Source organism: Salvelinus alpinus, chromosome 7 (genome assembly GCF_045679555.1).
Source record: "Salvelinus alpinus chromosome 7, SLU_Salpinus.1, whole genome shotgun sequence".
In the NCBI taxonomy this organism is placed as follows: Eukaryota; Metazoa; Chordata; class Actinopteri; order Salmoniformes; family Salmonidae; genus Salvelinus; species Salvelinus alpinus.
Window position 1 is genome coordinate 87,443,111 of NC_092092.1, and position 24,161 is coordinate 87,467,271.

The 24,161-nt window shown below is 41.7% G+C and overlaps 2 protein-coding genes across 2 annotated transcripts in view; both read left to right on the plus strand.

Annotated features, from left to right (window-relative positions):
• The window catches only part of LOC139581814 (uncharacterized), a 17,108-nt gene extending 14,369 nt beyond the window's left edge, over nt 1–2,739 (plus strand). Inside the window, exons 8-10 of the mRNA XM_071411999.1 lie at nt 1–118; nt 1,809–1,903; nt 2,182–2,739. The exon at nt 1–118 is cut by the window's left edge and continues 48 nt beyond it. Coding sequence (XP_071268100.1) covers nt 1–118; nt 1,809–1,903; nt 2,182–2,267 — 299 coding nt within the window. The 3' untranslated portion in view covers nt 2,268–2,739. The remainder of the gene's footprint in view (nt 119–1,808; nt 1,904–2,181) is intronic.
• A 10,032-nt stretch (nt 2,740–12,771) lies between these two features.
• Nucleotides 12,772–24,161, plus strand: part of LOC139581958 (cis-aconitate decarboxylase-like) — a 37,664-nt gene continuing 26,274 nt past the window's right edge. Inside the window, exon 1 of the mRNA XM_071412146.1 lies at nt 12,772–12,867. Coding sequence (XP_071268247.1) covers nt 12,772–12,867 — 96 coding nt within the window. The remainder of the gene's footprint in view (nt 12,868–24,161) is intronic.

The window sequence follows — 24,161 nt, forward strand, 5'->3', positions numbered from 1 at the left end:
TCCGAGTCCCTGACCACACCGTCACCGGACACTTGTGTGACATCACCGGACCGCTTGCCATTACCTCAGCCAATCCCAGTGGAGAACCTGACAGCACGCACCACGACATGGTCATCAGGTAACGGCCTATCATAACACTCACCTGTACCCACCTGTACCCACCTGTACTTACCTGTACCCACCTGTACCCGCCTGTACTCACCTGTACCCACCTGTACTCACCTGTACCCACCTGTACCCACCTGTACCCACCTATACTCACCTTTACTCACCTGTACCCACCTGTACTCACCTGTACCCACCTGTACCCACCTGTACCCACCTGTACCCACCTGTACTCACCTGTACCCACCTGTACTCAACCTGTATCCACCAGTACCCACCTGTACCCACCTGTACTCAACCTGTATCCACCAGTACCCACCTGTACCCACCTGTACCCACCTGTACCCACCTGTACCCACCTGTACCCACCTGTACTCACCTGTACCCACCTGTACTCACCTGTTCCCACCTATACTCACCTTTACCCACCTGTACCCACCTGTACCCACCTGTACTCACCTGTACCCACCTGTACTCACCTGTTCCCACCTATACTCACCTTTACCCACCTGTACCCACCTGTACTCACCTATATTTAAGCACTTAAGCCTGTTGGTATGCTCTGCTGCCTTCATCAGATAGTTTGAACAGCTATGCTCCCTTCATGCTGATCGTGAAACTGAAAGTGATGTCAGTATTGAAGTATTTTTCTATCCTGGATTGCTGGTTGTATTGTAAACCGGTCTGATCTTTCCTGTCAGACTGGTTTCATATCAGTCAGCCTGCTGTATAAATATCCAGTTCCACTAATGTATCTGTGATAATCAGTCCTCTGCCTTGTGTTCTGCTGGCTGTAGGGTCATGATGATTACATTTCAGTGGTGGTAGCTGCCGTTTAACATCGGTGAGGACGGTTATTTTTCTAAGAGCATGGACTTAATTCTATTACAGCATATTGAATGACTGGAATTCATTCACTGAGGAGGATGGTCCTCAACTAATTGATACAGTTCCTGAACCTGAACCTACTCTGAACATGACACGTCAGATTGGTCTCCTTCATGTAACCCATAAGACCAGCATCTGAACAGATCTATCCTGCTGTGTAAACATCCATTTATACTGAAGTATCTGTGTTGATCTGTATCTGTCTGTGTTCCAGTCGGCTGGGGCCAGTCTAAACCTAAACATGAACCGACTCTGACACTGTCTCTATGTGTATCCTAGTAGGCTGGGCCAGTCTAAACCTGAACCTGAACCTAAACCTGAACCTGAACCTACTCTGACACTGTCTCTATGTGTATCCTAGTAGGCTGGGCCAGTCTAAACCTAAACCTGAACCTGAACCTGAACCTACTCTGACACTGTCTCTATGTGTATCCTAGTAGGCTGGGCCATTCTAAACCTAAACCTGAACCTGAACCTGAACCTATTCTGACTCTGTCTGTCTCTATGTGTATCCTAGTAGGCTGGGCCAGTCTAAACCTGAACCTAAACCTGAACCTGAACCTACTCTGACTCTGTCTCTATGTGTATCCTAGTAGGCTGGGCCAGTCTAAACCTAAACCTGAACCTGAACCTGAACCTACTCTGTCTCTATGTGTATCCTAGTCGGCTGGGCCAGTCTAAACCTAAACCTGAACCTACTCTGTCTCTATGTGTATCCTAGTAGGCTGGGCCAGTCTAAACCTAAACCTGAACCTAAACCTGAACCTAAACCTGAACCTAAACCTGAACCTACTCTGTCTCTATGTGTATCCTAGTCGGCTGGGCCATAAGATCCAAGGGGTTCTGTGTGACGGGGTTTCCAACGAGGTCGTAGCCTCAACGGTGGTGAACTGCCTCAAGATAGATGAAGGTATGATGTTACAGAACAGAAGCACACTACAATAACTAATTACTAACGTCTTAGGTTGTGTTGACCTGTCTAGGGATGGAACATTCTGGAAACTTTCCCCAAATTCCCAGGCTTTCCAGAAATCCAGGTTGAAAGATTCCTGGATTTCAAAGAATCTTCTGACCAGGATTTCTGGGAAACCTGGGAAAGTTACCGGGACATTGCAACCCTAGTCCCACATTATGATTCACTGTGTGTCAGTGATCACTCAGTCAATATTGTGTTTCCTCATCCTCCAGGTACGATTAGTATCGTGAGGGAAGGCTGCGTCCCGGCGGTGAAGGTCCGACAGATCTTTGAGAGGGTGAAGACCAGTATGTTGTGAGGAGGACCCCTCCCTCCATCCCTCCTCTATCCTCTCTTCCATTCAGTTCTCCTCCCACCATTCTCTGTTGACCAATGATGACGCTCAGATCAGATACTGGACCCACCCACCTCAGGCCACCATCCAATATGTCTCTCAAACATGTTGAGCAACGTTTGTTACATATTTATTCTGTATGTATGTTGTAGATGTAATGATATATAAATATGTGCATTTTAGATTCAATTTTAGGATCATAAGTATTTTTTGTTTCGTTCTATATGATTTGATTATGTAAAATCAAGTGGTAACAGACATTATACTCTAATGATGTACAACTCTAAATGAGGGATTTATGAAGGATGATTTACAACTCTAAATTAAGGATTTATGAAGGATGATGTACAACTCTAAATGAAGGATTTATGAAGGATGATGTACAACTCTAAATGAAGGATTTATGAAGGATGATGTACAACTCTAAATGAAGGATTTATGAAGGATGATGTACAACTCTAAATGAAGGATTTATGAAGGATGATGTACAACTCTAAATGAAGGATTTATGAAGGATGATGTACAACTCTAAATGAAGGATTTATGAAGGATGATGTACAACTCTAAATGATGGATTTATGAAGGATGATGTACAACTCTAAATGAGGGATTTATGAAGGATGATGTACAACTCTAAATGAAGGATTTATGAAGGATGATGTACAACTCTAAATGAGGGATTTATGAAGGATGATGTACAACTCTAAATGAAGGATTTATGAAGGATGATGTACAACTCTAAATGAGGGATTTATGAAGGATGATGTATGTGAATGTACGATGCTGCTGGGTATAAATTAATAAGAATTTATTAACTGGGAATGTATATATTGTTTAATATGGGAGCTTGACGCAGGCCAAATGCATACATGTAAACTTGAAAAGTATTATTTGCTTTGGCAATGTACTGCAATAGATCCATGTATATAGTGAAGTGATCATTTCAGAATAAAACTCTAATTAAATATATTTATTTCTCCACTTTTGTTCTGCTCTGTAACCAATATTTCAGATCATCAAATCAAATGTTATTTTCCACATGTGCCAAATACAACAGGTGAAGACTTTACCGTGAAATGCTTACTTACGAGCCCTTAACCAACAGTGCAGTTAAAAAGTAATACAAATATTTGCTAAATTAAAAAGGAAATAGTAAGACAATGAAAACAATAACGAGGCTTTTTTACAAGGAGTACCAGTACTGAGTCAATATGCAGGGGTACCAGGTAGTAACATGGCTACATACAAGGAGTACCAGTACTGAGTCAATATGCAGGGATACCAGGTAGTAACATGGCTATATACAAGGAGTACCAGTACCTAGTCAATATGCAGGGGTACCAGGTAATAACATGGCTATATACAAGGAGTACCAGTACCTAGTCAATATGCAGGGGTACCAGGTAGTAACTTGGCTATATACAAGGAGTACCAGTACCTAGTCAATATGCAGGGGTACCAGGTAGTAACTTGGCTATATACAAGGAGTAACAGTACGGTATCCACAGCAGAGTCACAGTCAGGGTGGGTTTCCACAGCAGAGTCACAGTCAGGGTGGGTTTCCATAGCAGAGTCACAGTCAGGGTGGGTTTCCACAGCAGAGTCACAGTCAGGGTGGGTTTCCACAGCAGAGTCACAGTCAGGGTGGGTTTCCACAGCAGATTCACACCACAATCAGGGTGGGTTTCCACATCAGAGTTACAGTCAGGGTGGGTTTCCACAGCAGAGTCACAGTCAGGGTGGGTTTCCACATCAGAGTTACAGTCAGGGTGGGTTTCCACAGCAGAGTCACAGTCAGGGTGGGTTTCCACAGCAGAGTCACAGTCAGGGTGGGTTTCCACAGCAGAGTCACAGTCAGGGTGGGTTTCCACAGCAGAGTTACAGTCAGGGTGGGTTTCCATAGCAGAGTCACAGTCAGGGTGGGTTTCCACAGCAGAGTCACAGTCAGGGTGGGTTTCCACAGCAGAGTCACAGTCAGGGTGGGTTTCCACAGCAGAGTCACACCACAATCAGGGTGGGTTTCCACATCAGAGTTACAGTCAGGGTGGGTTTCCACAGCAGAGTCACAGTCAGGGTGGTTTTCCACAGCAGAGTCACAGTCAGGGTGGGTTTCCACATCAGAGTTACAGTCAGGGTGGGTTTCCACAGCAGAGTCACAGTCAGGGTGGGTTTCCACAGCAGAGTTACAGTCAGGGTGGGTTTCCACAGCAGAGTCACGTCAGGGTGGGTTTCCACAGCAGAGTCACGTCAGTTAGTTAGTCTTTTGGCTTGGGGGTAGAAGCTGTTTAGAAGCCTCTTGGACCTAGACTTGGTGCTCCGGTACCGTTTGCCAGGAATGAGTGGAGAGTACAACAGTGTTGAGGGCTAACAGGTGGTGGAGAGAACCAAAAGGCCTCCTGCAGGTAACAAGGTTTAGCTGGAAATAATCCAAGAGGAAGTAATTTACCCATTGGACTCCCCCCTCCTCTTCCTCCTCCCCCTCCTACCTCATCCCCCATTGTGAAGGAGCTGACAGGTGATGGAGAAGTAAAAGCCATAAAGACTCAATGTGGATACCAAATCATTACCTGGGGTATGGCCATGAGGAAGTTTCAGAGGAGAAACAGTCCTGTCACGTCAGTAGACAGGCTGATAGGTGTGCCGGGGCCATTGTCTTTTCTCTCTCTCTCATATCGTTCCATTTCCTTGAACTCACCACTCTACCTTCCAGGTTGACAATCACGTACATTAGAGGGGGAGGGGGAGGTGGGGTTCTGCTGTGTATGAGAAGTGACTCAATCTCTGGTCTTCATTCATCAATGAGTATCATGTGGCCTTTATATATCTGATATATTGCAGTGTCAGTTAGTACGGTCCTTCAGGATATAGATTCTGTTCAGCAGTTCAGAGATGTATGGTCCTTCAGGATATAGATTCTGTTCAGCAGTTCAGAGATGTACAGTCCTTCAGGATATAGATTCTGTTCAGCAGTTCAGAGATGTACGGACCTTCAGGATATAGATTCTGTACAACAGTTCAGAGATGTACGGACCTTCAGGATATAGATTCTGTTCAGCAGTTCAGAGATGTCTGTTCCTTCAGGATATAGATTCTGTACAACAATTCAGAGATGTACGGCCCTTCAGGATATAGATTCTGTTCAGCAGTTCAGAGATGTACGGTCCTTCAGGATATAGATTCTGTTCAGCAGTTCAGAGATGTACAGTCCTTCAGGATATAGATACTGTACAACATCATAGGCCTACTCATTGCTCATTCAATAGTCTCTCATGCCTTAATGAATAGCTGATGTGTTTTATAGGTGAGATGATTATTATGACAGTCCAGCCATCAGGTATATTTAGTTGTATTCTCTTTTTGTCCCCTCGAAGAAACATGATGGAACATGTCACGTCCTGACCATAGTTCTTATGTGTTTTGCTTGTTTAGTGTTGGTTAGGACGTGAGCTGGGTGGGAATTCTATGTTGTGTGTCTAGTTTGTCTGTTTCTGTGTCCAGCCTAATATGGTTCTCAATCAGAGGCAGCTGTCAATCGTTGTCCCTGATTGAGAATCATATATAGGTGGCTTGTTTTGTGTTGGGGATTGTGGGTGGTTGTTTCCTGTCTCTGTGTTTGTGTTCTGCACCAGATAGGTCTGTATTGGTTTGCCACTTTTGTTATTTTGTATTTGTTTAGTGTTCACAGTAGTTTTTGTTAATTAAACATGTTGAGCACTGGCTACGCTGCGTGTTGGTCCGATCCCTGTTTCACCCCCTCTTCTAGTGAAGAGAGGGAAGGCCGCCGTTACAGAACAAGAGAATGGAAACAGTTCTTAGGTGTTGTTATGACACAATCTCTGTTTAATCCTACTTCATCTCAGTCTTATCCATGCAGGGCAAACAAAGACTCAGGAAGGTACCTAGATGCCAGGTAAATCAAGGAAATGAAGTATTGACGGTAAACTGATCATTATACCGTATTGATCAAAGAATGAGGAAACACTGACAATAAATTGTTTCTCAGAAACTATTTACACTCTTTTTACTGTAAATACACACCTCTGGACTGGAACTATAAATAAATCTACTCTATATGGCAACTCATTAAGGAGTTACCTGCCAACAATACTTTATATGAGTCTTTAAACCATTATAGAGCAACTCAACCAAAAAAATAACTTCTCTGGTTTAAAACCATGTCTAAACCTTTAATGTCTAAACCTTTAAGATGTTACAGAACATGTCAAAACCTTTAATATGTTACAGAACATGTCTGAACCTTTAATATGTTACAGAACATGTCTAAACCTTTAATATGTTACAGAACATGTCTAAACCTTTAATGTCTAAACCTTTAATATGTTACAGAACATGTCTAAACCTTTAATATGTTACAGAACATGTCTGAACCTTTAATATGTTACAGAACATGTCTGAACCTTTAATATGTTACATAACATGTCTAAACCTTTAATATGTTACAGAACATGTCTGAACCTTTAATGTCTGAACCTTTAATATGTTACAGAACATGTCTAAACCTTTAATATGTTACAGAACATGTCTAAACCTTTAATATGTTACAGAACATGTCTGAACCTTTAATATGTTACAGAACATGTCTGACCTTTAATGTCTAAACCTTTAAGATGTTACAGAACATGTCTAAACCTTTAATATGTTACAGAACATGTCTGAACCTTTAATGTCTGAACCTTTAATATGTTACAGAACATGTCTAAACCTTTAATGTCTAAACCTTTAAGATGTTACAGAACATGTCAAAACCTTTAATATGTTACAGAACATGTCTGAACCTTTAATATGTTACAGAACATGTCTAAACCTTTAATGTCTAAACCTTTAATATGTTACAGAACATGTCTGAACCTTTAATATGTTACAGAACATGTCTGAACCTTTAATATGTTACAGAACATGTCTAAACCTTTAATGTCTAAACCTTTAATATGTTACAGAACATGTCTAAACCTTTAATATGTTACAGAACATGTCTGAACCTTTAATATGTTACAGAACATGTCTAAACCTTTAATGTCTAAACCTTTAATATGTTACAGAACATGTCTGAACCTTTAATGTCTGAACCTTTAATATGTTACAGAACATGTCTAAACCTTTAATATGTTACAGAACATGTATAAACCTTTATTATGTTACAGAACATGTGTAAACCTTTAATATGTTACAGAACATGTCTGAACCTTTAAGATGTTACAGAACATGTCTAAAACTTTAATATGTTACAGAACATGTCTAAACCTTTAATGTCTAAACCTTTAAGATGTTACAGAACATGTCAAAACCTTTAATATGTTACAGAACATGTCTGAACCTTTAATGTCTAAACCTTTAATATGTTACAGAACATGTCTGAACCTTTAATATGTTACAGAACATGTCTAAACCTTTAATGTCTGAACCTTTAAGATGTTACAGAACATGTCAAAACCTTTAATATGTTACAGAACATGTCTGAACCTTTAATATGTTACAGAACATGTCTGAACCTTTAATATGTTACAGAACATGTCTGAACCTTTAATATGTTACAGAACATGTCTGAACCTTTAATGTCTGAACCTTTAAGATGTTACAGAACATGTCTAAACCTTTAATATGTTACAGAACATGTCTAAACCTTTAATATGTTACAGAACATGTCTGAACCTTTAATATGTTACAGAACATGTCTAAACCTTTAATATGTTACAGAACATGTCTAAACCTTTAATATGTTACAGAACATGTCTAAACCTTTAAGATGTTACAGAACATGTCTAAACCTTTAATATGTTACAGAACATGTCTAAACCTTTAATGTCTAAACCTTTAATATGTTACAGAACATGTCTAAACCTTTAATGTCTGAACCTTTAATATGTTACAGAACATGTCTGAACCTTTAATATGTTACAGAACATGTCTAAACCTTTAATGTCTAAACCTTTAATATGTTACAGAACATGTCTAAACCTTTAATATGTTACAGAACATGTCTGAACCTTTAATATGTTATAGAACATGTCTAAACCTTTAATGTCTAAACCTTTAATATGTTACAGAACATGTCTGAACCTTTAATGTCTGAACCTTTAATATGTTACAGAACATGTCTAAACCTTTAATATGTTACAGAACATGTATAAACTTTTAATATGTTACAGAACATGTGTAAACCTTTAATATGTTACAGAACATGTCTGAACCTTTAAGATGTTACAGAACATGTCTAAAACTTTAATATGTTACAGAACATGTCTAAACCTTTAATGTCTAAACCTTTAAGATGTTACAGGACATGTCAAAACCTTTAATATGTTACAGAACATGTCTGAACCTTTAATGTCTAAACCTTTAATATGTTACAGAACATGTCTGAACCTTTAATATGTTACAGAACATGTCTAAACCTTTAATGTCTGAACCTTTAAGATGTTACAGAACATGTCAAAACCTTTAATATGTTACAGAACATGTCTGAACCTTTAATATGTTACAGAACATGTCTGAACCTTTAATATGTTACAGAACATGTCTGAACCTTTAATATGTTACAGAACATGTCTGAACCTTTAATGTCTGAACCTTTAAGATGTTACAGAACATGTCTAAACCTTTAATATGTTACAGAACATGTCTAAACCTTTAATATGTTACAGAACATGTCTGAACCTTTAATATGTTACAGAACATGTCTAAACCTTTAATATGTTACAGAACATGTCTAAACCTTTAAGATGTTACAGAACATGTCTAAACCTTTAATATGTTACAGAACATGTCTAAACCTTTAATGTCTAAACCTTTAATATGTTACAGAACATGTCTAAACCTTTAATGTCTGAACCTTTAATATGTTACAGAACATGTCTGAACCTTTAATATGTTACAGAACATGTCTAAACCTTTAATGTCTGAACCTTTAATATGTTACAGAACATGTCTGAACCTTTAATATGTTACAGAACATGTCTGAACCTTTAATATGTTACAGAACATGTCTGAACCTTTAATATGATATAGAACATGTCTGAACCTTTAATGTCTGAACCTTTAATATGTTACAGAACATGTCTAAACCTTTAATATGTTACAGAACATGTCTAAACCTTTAATATGTTACAGAACATGTCTAAACCTTTAATATGTTACAGAACATGTCTAAACCATTAATATGTTACAGAACATGTCTAAACCTTTAATATGTTACAGAACATGTCTAAATCTTTAATATGTTACAGAACATGTCTGAACCTTTAATATGTTACAGAACATGTCTGAACCTTTAATATGTTACAGAACATGTCTGAACCTTTAATATGTTACAGAACATGTCTGAACCTTTAATGTCTGAACCTTTAAGATGTTACAGAACATGTCTAAACCTTTAATATGTTACAGAACATGTCTAAACCTTTAATATGTTACAGAACATGTCTGAACCTTTAATATGTTACAGAACATGTATAAACCTTTAATATGTTACAGAACATGTCTAAACCTTTAATATGTTACAGAACATGTCTAAACCTTTAATATGTTACAGAACATGTCATTCTAAAATATAAAAAAATCCACTGACACATGGAATGATATTTTTATTTATTAGTATTTTTTTACAATAATGTTGAATAGTGTATTACATTGCTCTGTTTTTATTTTTGACCTTTTCTTGTTTCATTGTGTGTAATGGCAGAGATGAGGGATGAATAAATTACAACCATAATCATATAACAGAATTCTATGCATTGTTATATGAAGACAAGTCCAGATATTGTGGCCAAGGTTTAGCAAATGTTTGTTTTTATTTACATATTTACAAGTAAACTTGGGTGGGCAGCAGGGGCGTTTGCTCTGCTCTGCTCTCCTCTTCTCCTCTCCAGCCCTCTCTCCTCTTCTCCTCTCTAGCCCTCTCTCCTTCTCTCCTCTTATCCATACTTCTCCACTCCAGCCCTCTCTCCCTCCCTCCTCTTGTCCTTACTTCTCCTCTCCAGCCCTCTCTCCTCTTCTCCTCTTGTCCTTACTTCTCCTCTCCAGCCCTCTCTCCTTCTCTCCTCTTATCCATACTTCTCCTCTCCAGCCCTCTCTCCTCTTCTCCTCTCTAGCCCTCTCTCCTTCTCTCCTCTTATCCATACTTCTCCACTCCAGCCCTCTCTCCCTCCCTCCTCTTGTCCTTACTTCTCCTCTCCAGCCCTCTCTCCTCTTCTCCTCTTGTCCTTACTTCTCCTCTCCAGCCCTCTCTCCTTCTCTCCTCTTGTCCTTACTTCTCCTCTCCAGCCCTCTCTCCTCTTCTCCTCTTGTCCTTACTTCTCCTCTCCAGCCCTCTCTCCTCTTCTCCTCTTGTCCTTACTTCTCCTCTCCAGCCCTCTCTCCTCTTCTCCTCTTGTCCTTACTTCTCCTCTCCAGCCCTCTCTCCTTCTCTCCTCTTGTCCTTACTTCTCCTCTCCAGCCCTCTCTCCTCTTCTCCTCTTGTCCTTACTTCTCCTCTCCAGCCCTCTCTCCTTCTCTCCTCTTGTCCTTACTTCTCCTCTCCAGCCCTCTCTCCTCTTCTCCTCTTGTCCTTACTTCTCCTCTCCAGCCCTCTCTCCTCTTCTCCTCTTGTCCTTACTTCTCCTCTCTAGCCCTCTCTCCTCTTCTCCTCTCGTCCTATCTACTCCTCTCCAGCCCTCTCTCCTTCTCTTCTCTGGTCCTATATTCTCTTCTCCTCTCTAGCCCTCTCTCCTCTTCTCCTCTTGTCCTTAATCCTCCTCTCCAGCCCTCTCTCCTCTTCTCCTCTTGTCCTTACTTCTCCTCTCTAGCCCTCTCTCCTTCTCTCCTCTTGTCCTTACTTCTCCTCTCCAGCCCTCTCTCCTTCTCTCCTCTTGTCCTTACTTCTCCTCTCTAGCCCTCTCTCCTCTTCTCCTCTTGTCCTTACTTCTCCTCTCCAGCCCTCTCTCCTCTTCTCCTCTTGTCCTTACTTCTCCTCTCCAGCCCTCTCTCCTCTTCTCCTCTTGTCCTTACTTCTCCTCTCCAGCCCTCTCTCCTCTCCTCCTCTCGTCCTATCTTCTCCTCTCCAGTCATCTCTTCTCCTTTCCTCTGCTCTCCTCTCCTATCCTCTCATCTCCTCTGCAGGCAATGACATGTGTTTTGACTTGCTGTTCTTCAAGCAAACGATCCAAAGGCCTTTTTGTGCTTATGGTTGACACCGATGAAAGACTGGCATATTTCTTCAAGGTCCAGTCTGTCCAGTTTCTCCTAGTGCACGTGGCACATGGCCACGTTATTCAGCCTTGTTTCACTCATGGATGATGTAAGCTTAGCCTTTTGTGTTGCAGAGTACAATAGAAACAGAGGACCCCCTTTAAGGAGGGGCTGTAATGGAGTATAATATTGAATCGATTTCTCCTGAAAGTAGAGGGTCCAAGTAGAGTGTCCTATTTGATAAAAACGGCTTCGGAAGGAATGGCAGCAGTTTTACGTGCGCCCATCCAATTGTGCTATTATGTGGGTTTTTCGCGTTATTTGTAACTCATTTTGTACATCATGTTTCTGCAACCTTATCTTACGGCAAAAAAGAGCTTCTGGATATCAGGACAGCGATCACTCACCTCGGATTAGACAACGTTTTTTTCTACAACAAGCAGGACGCCATCCTGCCGGGGGCCAACATCCCTGTTATTTGCAAGAGGAAGCGACGCAGGTACAGAGGACAAAGAGCCGGATGCTTGGTCAGGACCCGGAGAAAGCGAGTGGGAAAGCTGCCGTTATTAATGTTACTCGCCCACGTGCAATCATTGGACAATAAACTAGACGAGGTACGATCACGAATATCCTACCGACGGGACATCAAAAACTGTAATATCTTATGTTTCACGGAATCGTGGCTGAATGACGACATGGATATTCAGCTAGCGGGATATACGCTGCACCGGCAGGATAGAACAGCACACTCCGGTAAGATGTGGGGGGGCGGTCTGTGCATATTTGTAAACAACAGCTGGTGCATGAAATCTAAGGAAGTCTCCAGATTTTGCTCACCTGAAGTAGAGTATATTGTGATAAACTGCAGGCCACACTACTTGCCTAGAGAGTTTTCAGCTATACTTTTCGTGGCTGTTTATTTACCACCACAGACGGATGCTGGCACTAAGACCGCACTCAGTCAGCTGTATAAGGAAATAAGCAAACAGGAAACCACTCACCCAGAGGCGGCGCTCCTAGTGGCCGGAGACTTTAATGCAGGGAAACTGTTAAATGTGCAACCAGAGGGAAAACAATTCTAGATCACCTGTACTCCACACACAGAGACGCGTACAAAGCTCTCCCTCGCCATCCATTTGGTAAATCCGACCACAACTCTATCCTCCTGATTCCTGAATACAAGCAAAAATTCAAGCAGGAAGCACCAGTGACTCGGTCTATAAAAACGTGATCAGATGAAGCAGATGCTAAACTACAGGACTGTTTTGCTATCACAAATTGGAACATGCTCCGTGATTCTTCCGATGGTGTTGAGGAGTACACCACATCAGTCACTGGCTTTATCAATAAGTGCATCGAGGACTTCGTCCCCACAGTGACTGTACGTACATACCGCAACCAGAAGCCATGGATTACATGTAACATTCACACAGAGCTAAAGGGTGGAGCTTCCGCTTTCAAGGTACGGAACTCTAACCCGGAAGCTTACGAGAAATCCTGCTATGCCCTGCGACAAACCATCAAACAGGCAAAGCGTCAATACAGGGCTAAGATTGAATCATACTACACCGGCTCCAAAGCTCGTCTTATGTGGCGGGGCTTGCAAACTATTACAGACTACAAAGGGAAGCACAGCCGCGAGCTGCCCAGTGACACGAGCCTACCAGACGAGCTAAATCACTTCTATGCTCGCTTTGAGGCAAGCAACACTGAGGCATGCATGAGAGCATCAGCTGTTCTGGACGACTGTGTGATCACGCTCTCTGTAGCCAACGTGAGTAAGACCTTTAAACAGGTCAACTTACTGGCAAGACCAGACGGATTACCAGGATGTGTGCTCACGGCATGTGCTGGCCAACTGGCAGGTGTCTTCACTGACATTTCCAACATGTCCCTGATTGAGTCTGTAATACCAACATGTTTCAAACAGATCACCATAGTCCTTGTGCCCAAGAACACAAAGGCAACCTGCCTAAATGACTACAGACCCATAGCACTCAAGTCCATAGCCATGAAGTGCTTTGAAAAGCTGGTAATGGCTCACATCAACACCATTATCCCAGAAACCCTAGACCCACTCCAATTTGCATACCGCCCAAAAAGATCCACAGATGATGCAATCTCTATTGCACTCCACACTGCCCTTTCCCACCTGGACAAAAGGAACACCTATGTGAGAACGCTATTCATTGACTACAGCTCAGCGTTCAACAACATAGTGCCCTCAAAGCTCATCACTAAGCTAAGGATCCTGGGACTAAACACCTCCCTCTGCTACTGGATCCTGGACTTCCTGACAGGCCGCCCCCAGGTGGTAAGGGTAGGTAGCAACACATCTTCCACGCTGATCCTCAACACTGGAGCTCCCCAGGGGTGCGTGCTCAGTCCCCTCCTATACTCCCTGTTCACCCACGACTACATGGCCAGGCACAACTCCAACAACATCATTAAGTTTGCAGACGACACAACAGTGGTAGGCCTGATCACTACCGCATGGCAAGCGGTACCGGAGTGCGAAGTCTAGGACAAAAAGGCTTCTCAACAGTTTTTACCCCCAAGCCATAAGACTCCTGAACAGGTAATCAAATGGCTACCCGGACTACTTGCATTGTGTGTCACCCCCAACCCCTCTTTTACGCTGCTGCTACTCTCTGTTTATCATATATGCATTGTCACTTTAACTATACATTCATGTACATACTACTGTCGTGTCTTTGCTATCATTCAATTGAAGACTTAGTTTTTATCAAAGATTCCTGTAAATAGTTATTACGCGATCAACTGATTAATAAAGTAACTAATTAACTATGAATTTGGGGCACCAGGGAAAGTACTCAGATTACAAAGTTATAATTTCCCAATATAACCTTTCAGATATTTTCATATCTGATCAATAGTCTTCTGATTAATGATTTATTTATTTTTACCTCACGTTAGTCTCATTCCAAACATCGTAAATTGTTGGTTATCTGCACGAACCCAGTCTTCACTATGTGTCATCCATACATCAACTGTCTTAAATCATTTATTTATTACTAACTAAGTAATTCACAGAAATGCATAAACAAACAAACAAACTTAAAATGGTTACATGAAATGATAGGAGAAATATGCCCTAGTGGGCTGAACCGGCATGGCGGCTTGTTAGACAAAAGGAAAATTGGGGGTCGACTCAGAAGTCACTACAGAGTTCATAACTATAACAATTGACATGCTAATCCTTTACACATGAACGCTCACTCATTCGGGAACAATTGCAATCAATATATATATTTACGCTCAGTGTGTCGTCTTGATCGCTGATGAAAAGTTTGTTTCTGTTGGAGAGTTTCGTCCGTCTCTGTCTTGGTTATTGTGGATAGTTCAGAGTGACATTCGTTATAGAATGGATGTTTCGGCGGTTGTCGTTCTTCGCGTTCAATGATACCGAATTCCTTGCTGCAGACTAGTATCAATATCAAAGACTTGTTCTTATTCTTTCTCAGAGTTGGGATTTTATTAGGATTGCAGAAAGGGGCTGTCCCAGGATGTCTGACCCAACTGGGCTCAGGGATTTAGTTCAAATCAAAAGGAATTGGATTTTTCTTCATTAAACAGTCCAAAATCATATTACACAATTATACAAACAGTATCATACTCACTCATTCATCATATACAACAATTAGCTGTAAACGTCATATCTGAGGCTATTATATAAACAGCGGTATGGTAATGTAGCAACACAGTCTCCCATGAGTTTCCCAAGTTGTGACAAACGGACCAGTTAATAGCTGGAATCTTCACCAATCTTTTATACTTTTTCAGGAACATGAAATCTGTTCGTACCTCAAGTTCTGTGGGGTGGAAGAAATCCCTTTGTCCTGAAAGTTTACCCTCTCTCTAATACTGTTTGGCCATGAGGAGATTCTCAGGAATTTACGACGTCTCTCTGTGACCACAGAATGGGTTGAAGGAGGAAAGGGGGAGGCAGGGAGTGGCAGGGAGAGGGGGATGGGGCTTGATGTACCCAAACAGGCAACGTCATGACACTACCTCATTTGGCCCGACCAACCAGTGCTCCCGCACATTGGCTAACCGGGCTATCTGCATTGTGTTCCACCATCCGCCAACCCCTCTTTTACACTGCTGCTACTCTCTGTTCATCATATATGCATAGTCACTTTAACCATATCTACATGTACATACTACCTCAATCAGCCTGACTAACCGGTGCCTGTATATAGCCTCTCTACTGTATATAACCTCGCTACTGTTATTTTTCACTGTCTTTTTACTGTTGTTTTATTTCTTTACTTTACTTACCTATCGTTCACCTAATACCTTTTTTGCACTATTGGTTAGAGCCTGTAAGTAAGCATTCCACTGTAAGGTGATGTATTTAGCCAGAAGGCTAAACTGGAAAACCTAACCTCTATCAAAATAAAAAGATGGCGGAGCCGCAAAAGTTATTCTGTGCAAAGGTGTTTATTTACAAAGTGATTCCGGAACAAGAACAACAGTACTGCCATCAAACGTCTACCTTATGGGCCAGCTAAAAACAATGCTGCCCCATCCACAGCTCGATCCAAAATGCCTCTCTCATGAACTGAAAGAGAGGCTCCTTTTGTAGGGCTAGCCCCTCCCCTCAGAACAATTACTACCCTCATTATTTAAGCAATTACCTATTCAAACCTACATTTTCCATTAACTAAACATACTAAAGAATATACATTGCAACACGTTTTTTAAACAATCACAACATAACATTTAGAACATTACATCACTACTGACAGTGTCTTTCAATATGCCCAATTACATTAATGAGCCATTTGGGACAGGCACTATAAAGTCAGCCCAATTCCCTTAGCTCGGGTCCTTTTCCAGCATACCCGGAAGCTACCGAGATGGAGAGAGAGAGGAACAGAACAAACAAACAACGCTCTCATCCACAACATTGATAAGTATAATAAATATTGCATATCTTAAATATGAACACTGACAAGTGTGAAATGTATGTACTAAGACAGAAGTTAATTTGTATGTCGACCCACTAACTTATCTGATAACGGAGCAGAGAGGAGTGATGAATGTGTGCGTGCGCTAAAGAACCAAACCAGACGGACTTCTACGTCACAGTGCCGAATACAATTTGATTTGATTTGATTAGGTATGACATCTGGCTGATTGGGGCGAGGTCCAAGCTCCTCCCCTTCCCTCTCCTGCACCTTCATCTTCGCCTGCCTGTCTGCTCTCTCTCTCTGTCTGTCATTGTCTCCAACTCTCTCTCCCTGCTTGATAGTATTATCTGAAATACACATGAGAAGCCATACTTAGAGGACTGTCTCATCTTAAATTAACATTAGGATTAATCAATTAAATTTATATCAAATTTATTATAAAGCCCTTTTTTTCATCAGCCGATGTCACAAAGTGCTGTACAGAAATCAGGTCAGGGTTCCTTAGCCGCAGGCAGAACAGTTGAAACTGGAGCAGCAGCACGACCAGGTGGACTGGGGACAGCAAGGAGTCATCAGGCCAGGTCGTCCTGAGGCATGGTCCTAGTGCTCAGGTCCTCTGAGAGAAGAGACAGAGACAGAGGAAGAGACAGAGGAAGAGCAAGAGAAAGAGATGGAGAAAGAGAGAAAGAGAAGGAGAAAGAGAGAGAGAGAGAATTTGAGGGAGCTTACTTAAATTCACACAGGACACCAGAAAAGACAGGAGAAATACTCCAGATATAACAAACTGACCCTAGCCCCCCGACACATAAACTATTGCAGCATAATTACTGGAGGCTGAGAGAGGAGGGGTCGGGAGACACTGTGTCCCCGTCCGACTATACCCCCGGACAGGGCCAACCAGGCAGGATATAACCTCACTCAGGCTCTAGTTTCTGCCTTCTTAAAAGAACTATCAACAAGGCAGGTCCTACAGGCCCTAGTTTCTACCTTCTTAACAACACTATCAACAAGGCAGGTCCTACAGGCCCTAGTTTCTACCTTCTTAACAACACTATCAACAAGGCAGGTCCTACAGGCCCTAGTTTCTACCTTCTTAACAACACTATCAACAAGGCAGGTCCTACAGGCCATAGTTTCTACCTTCTTAACAACACTATCAACAAGGCAGGTCCTACAGGCCCTAGTTTCTACCTTCTTAACAACACTATCAACAAGGCAGGTCCTACAGGCCCTAGTTTCTACCTTCTTAACAACACTATCAACAAGGCAGGTCCTACAGGCCCTAGTTTCTACCTTCTTAACAACACTATCAACAAGGCAGGTCCTACAGGCCCTAGTTTCTACCTTCTTAACAACACTATCAACAAGGCAGGTCTTACAGGCCCTAGTTTCTACCTTCTTAACAGCACTATCAACAAGGCAGGTGCTACAGGCCCCAGTTTCTACCTTCTTAACAACACTATCAACAAGGCAGGTCTTACAGGCCCTAGTTTCTACCTTCTTAACAACACTATCAACAAGGCAGATCCTCTAGTTTTGTCACACCTGGACTACTGTTCAGTAGTTTAGTCAGGTGCCACAAAAAGGGACTTGTTAAAATTTCAATTGGCTCAGAACAGGGCAACACGGCTGGCCCTTAAAAGTACACGGAGAGCTAACATTAATGATATGTGTGTCAATCTCTCCTGGCTCAAAGTGGAAGAGAGATTGACTTCATCACTACTTGTTTTTGTAAAAGATGTTGACAAGCTGAATGTACTGAGCTGTCTGTTTAAACTACTGGCACACAGCTCGGACACCCATTCATACCCCATAAGACATGTCACCAGAGGTCTCTTCACCGTCCCCAAGTCCAGAACAGACTATGGGAGGTGCACAGTACTACATAGAGCCATGACTACATGGAACTCTATTCCACATCAGGTAACTGATGCAGCAGTAGAATCAGATTCAAAAAGCAGGTAAAAATATACTTTATGGAACAGCGGGGACTGTGAAGAGACACACACATAGGCACAGACACATGCATACACACACATGATAACATACGCACAACACACACACACACACATGGATTTTGCGTTGTAGATATGTGGTCGTGGAGTATGGGCCTGAGGGCACACACTCAGTGTGCTGTGAAATCTGTTGATTTGTATTGTAATGTTTTTAAAATTGTACAACTGCCTTAATTATGCCGGACCCCAGGAAGAGAAGCTGGTCCCAAATAGTAATACAGGCGTCAACGTGGCGTGAAACTACGTGGTGTGAGTCAAGACTGAGGCATCTCCAGATGAGATCCACCTGAAGGAAGACAGAGAGCTGTCATAAAGCATGGAGGTGACACGCCAGAATAAACTTCCCACAGAAGAAAGAACCTGTTAATTCAACTCTAACTAAACTATGTTTCTGGTGAGAGAGAGCAGGTGTTGGGTGAACAACAGCTCCATTGTCTCATCTGTAGATCACTTCCTGCCAGTGAAACATACTGTACTGTCATCACTCTTTGCAGGTACCAGAATTCCTCACACCCTTATTAGCCTACTACTTACCAACATGTTTTAGGTTAATGAGAAAGATATAAACAAGATGAGATAAAAGCAGTAAGGAAACAGTTGTGAAGGTACCCAGGAGAGGGTTAGAGGTTGATCTGGGAAATGTCCAACCAGGGCGAACAGAAGACTCCTTCACAGTGTTCTAGTCTATCTCTGAGAGGGGTCCAACAAGTTGTCCTACATGTCATTCCGTGAGGGCAGCTGCGCATGGCGGGATGTACTTAGACATCAACGTGGTGATTTAGGACATTGTGATGTAATGCTGTGTGTTTCTCTTGGAGAGGGGTCAAGGAAGTTAGCCTACCTCTCATAACTTCATGACAGAACTCAATGTGGCGTGATTCAGGACATTCTGCTGTGAAGTTACCTGCTGTGAGTCAAGACTGAGGCATCTAATAATGACAGGTGACATTTAGTTATTTTGTGCTTCCTTCAGGTGAACCTCATCAGGATGAGCCTGAGAACAACGTAGAGGAGGACATTGTTGTGTTGTCTGAATATTCACATTAGTGTTATCTCTTCTCTTCCTCATTCCTCTTTATCATCTGATTGTTTGACTCAGAAGTTTCTCAAACACACCTCACTCATGTACACAATGAGCCTCTGTGGTGACATTGTCAACCATTTCACAATGACACTATGAATCTCCCAGAAGGACAAGCTCTACTTCCTCCGTCTGGAGCATCAAGAATGATGAAGAGCGACAGAGAGCGGCAGAGAGCGGCAGAGAGCGACAGAGAGCGGCAGAGAGCGGCAGAGAGCGGCAGAGAGTGGTGCCGGTAAATGTGGCGCTCTCATTCCTTCATCTGGAGCATCAAGAAAGCTCATAAAAATGAGTTATGTAAGCCCATAGCCAACAAACATGTTATCTTGTATGTTGACCAGTCTTTCCACAGGTAGAGTAGAACAGGTAGAGTTGAGCCAATAAAATACTCTTGTCTGACCAGCCTTAAGTGTCATGATAGATGTATTTCCTTATAGAGTGAGTGATGTCACGCTTCATCACTCCTTACTGGCATCTGTCTTCTCCCTCTATCCTGAGTATCAAGAATGTTTAGTGTCCGTGACAGATGCCAACCATTCAACATATTTCCTTAAACACGTTTCCTGGACATCAATTCACAGGTACCGGTCTTCCTCTCTTCATAACTGGCCTAATTATCAAAATGCTTTTTATATGTTTTATGTGACCATTCCAGCCCCAAGAGCCTCTATCATCGCAATAATTATGTCAATCTTTAAAAAAAATATAGAAGCAATGAAGCATGAAAATATGACTGCAAAGTTGATCGGAGGTCCACAGCCAAAAAATAACTCTGGTTATGTGACAAGTTGGCAGGTAGCTTGGTGGTTAGAGAGTTGGACTAGTAACCAGCAGGTAGCTTGGTGGTTAGAGAGTTGGACTAGGAACTGAAAGGTTGCCGGATTGAATCCCTGAGCTGACAAGGTTAAAATCTGTCCCTCTGCCCCTCAACAAGGTTGTTGACCCACTGTTCCTAGGCCATCAATGAAAATAAGATTTTGTTCTTAACTGAATTGCTGTCACGCCCTGACCATAGTTTGCTTTGTATGTTTCTATGTTTTGTTTGGTCAGGGTGTGATCTGAGTGGGCATTCTATGTTGTTTGTCTAGTTTGTCTATTTCTATGTGTTTGGCCTGATATGGTTCTCAATCAGAGGCAGGTGTTAGTCGTTGTCTCTGATTGGGAGCCATATTTAGGTAGCCTGTTTTGTATTGTGGGTTGTGGGTGATTGTTCCTGTTCGTGTGTTCCTGTTTACCATACGGGACTGTTTCGTGTTTGTTCGTTTATTCGTGATTTTGTTTGTTTGTTTCAAGTATTCTATTTAAACATGGATACTTACCACGGTGCATCTTGGTCCGACAATTCTTACTCCTCGTCAGAGGAGGACAAAGAATTCCATTACAATTGCCTAGTTAAATAAAGTTTTTAAATTAAATAAGTCTTTACACGGATATAATGTTATTACTGTAATAAAGAATGTGTTCTCCGTGACTTTCCTTGTTAATTTAACTTCCTGAATGATGTAACTCTTCACAGATACCGGTCTTCCTCTTATCACAACTGGCCTACTTATCAAAACATTGTATATATGTTTTATGTGACCACACCAGCCCCAAGAATCTCTCTCATCGCCAATAATTATGTCAATCTTTTTTATTTATTCTAGAAGCAATGAATCATGACAATATGACAGGAAAGTTGATCAGAGGCCCACAGCCAAAAAATAACTCTGTTTGACAAGTCTTGACACGGATATAATGTTATTACTGTAAGAAGGAATGTGTTCTCCGTGACTTTCCTTGTTAAATCAACTTCCTGAACGATGTCACTCTTCACAGGTTCCAGTCTACCTCCCACCAAGATTAGCCTCCTTGTCAACATGTTTGGGGTGAGTGTTGTGAAGGTAGACAGGAAAGGATGAGAAGATTCACAAAGGACTTGTGTAACAAAGTTGTACTTACTGTAAAATGAATGACTGACACAGTTGTTGATGTCGCTTTTCTTCCTCCATCCTGAGCAACAATAACACTCTTCAAAGTTATTGATGTAGGTTTTACGTGATGATACCATTCCCATGATCCTCTCTCTCCTCTCAGATGGAGACATATCCCAGTTAACCAATAGCCTCTCTCACCTCTCAGATGGAGACATATCCCAGTTAACCAATAACCTCTCTCACCTCTCAGATGGAGACAAAGCCCAGTTAACCAATAGCCTCTCTCTCCTCTCTCTCTCACCTCTCAGATGGAGACATATCCCAGTTAACCAATAACCTCTCTCTCCCCTCAGATGGAGATATATCCCATTTAACCAATAGCCTCTCTCACCTCTCAGATGGAGACATATCCCAGTTAACCAATAGCCTCTCACCTCTCAGATGGAGACATATCCCAGTTAACCAATAGCCTCTCTCACCTCTCAGATGGAGACATATCCCAGTTAACCAATAGCCTCTCTCACCTCTCAGATGGAGACATATCCTAGTTAACCAATAGCCTATCTCACCTCTCAGATGGAGACAAAGCCCAGTTAACCAATAGCCTCTCTCACCTCTCAGACATCAATTCACAGGTACCGGTCATCCTCTCACCATAACTGGCCTACTTATCAAAATGCTTTTTAAATGTTTTATGTGACCATTCCAGCCCCAAGAGCCTCTCTCATCGCCAATATGACCATATTAAAAACAAATTATAGAAGCAATGAAGAGTGAAAATATGACTGCAATGTTGTGGCTTGTAATAGGAACATCTCAGTCTCCCTCTTGACCAATCAGGTAGGTCATAACATCTCAGTCTCCCGCTGGACCAATCAGGTAGGTCATAACATCTCAGTCTCCCTCTGGACCAATCAGGTAGGTCATAACATCTCAGTCTCCCTCTGGACCAATAAAGTAGGTTATAACATCTCAGTCTCCCTCTGGACCAATCAAGTATCCTGATCTAGTAACCTGATCTAGTAGCCTGATCTAGTAACCTGATCTAGTATCCTGATCTAGTAACCTGATCTAGTAGCCTGATCTAGTAACCTGATCTAGTATCCTGATCTAGTAACCTGATCTAGTAACCTGATCTTGTAACCTGATCTAGTATCCTGATCAAGTAACCTGATCTAGTATCCTGATCTAGTAACCCGATCTAGTAACCTGGTCTAGTATCCTGATCTAGTAGCCTGACAAGTATCCTGATCGAGTAGCCTGATCTAGTATCCTGCTCTAGTATCCTGATCTAGTAACCTGATCTAGTATCCTGATCTAGTAACCTGATCTAGTAGCCTGACAAGTATCCTGATCTAGTAACTTGATATAGTAACCTGATCTAGTATCCTGATCTAGTAAAATGATCTAGTAACCTGATCTAGTATCCTGATCTAGTAACCTAGAATAGTATCCTGATCTAGTAACCTGATCTAGTATCCTGGTCTAGTAACCTAGTCTAGTAACCTGATCTAGTAACCTGATCTAGTATCCTGATCTAGTAACCTGATAAAATAACCTGATCTAGTAACCTGATCTAGTAACCTGGTCTAGTATCTTGATCTGGTAACCTGATCTAGTATCCTGATCTAGTAACCTGATCTTGTAACCTGATCTAGTATCCTGATCTAGTAACCTGATCTAGTATCCTGATCTACTAACCCGATCTAGTTACCTGGTCTAGTATCCTGATCTAGTAGCCTGATCTAGTAACCCGATCTAGTAACCTAGTCTAGTAACCTGATCTAGTGTCATGATCTAGTAACCTGATCTAGTAACCTGATCTAGAATCCTGATCTAGTAACCTGGTCTAGTATCTTGATCTAGTAACCTGATCTAGTAACCTGATCTAGTAACCTGATCTTGTAACCTGATCTAGTAACCTGATCTAGTATCCTGATCTAGTAACCCGATCTAGTAACCTGGTCTAGTATCCTGATCTAGTAGCCTGACAAGTATCCTGATCTAGTAGCCTGATCTAGTATCCTGCTTTAGTAACCCGATCTAGTAACCTGATCTAGTATCCTGTTCTAGTATTCTGATCTAGTAGCCTGATCTAGTATCCTGCTCTAGTATCCTGATCTAGTAACCTGATCTAGTATCCTGATCTAGTAACCTGATCTAGTAGCCTGACAAGTATCCTGATCTAGTAACTTGATATAGTAACCTGATCTAGTATCCTGATCTAGTAACCCGATCTAGTAACCCGGTCTACTATCCTGATCTAGTAACCTGATCTAGTATCCTGATCTAGTAACCTAGTCTAGTTTCCTGATCTAGTATCCTGATCTAGTATCCTGATCTAGTATCCTGATCTAGTAACCTGATCTAGTATCCTGATCTAGTAACCCGATCTAGTAACCTAATCTAGTATCCTGATCTAGTAACCTGATCTAGTAACCTGATCTAGTAACCTGATCTAGTAACCTGATCTAGTAACCTGGTCTAGTATATTGATCTAGTAACCTGATCTAGTATCCTGATCTAGTAACCTGATCTAGTAACCTGATCTTGTAACCTGATCTAGTGTCCTGATCTAGTATCCTGATCTAGTATCCTGATCTAGTAACCCAATCTAGTAACCTGGTCTAGTATCCTGATCTAGTAGCTTTATCTAGTAGCCTGACAAGTATCCTAAACTAGTAACTTGATATAGTAACCTGATCTAGTATCCTGATCTAGTAAAA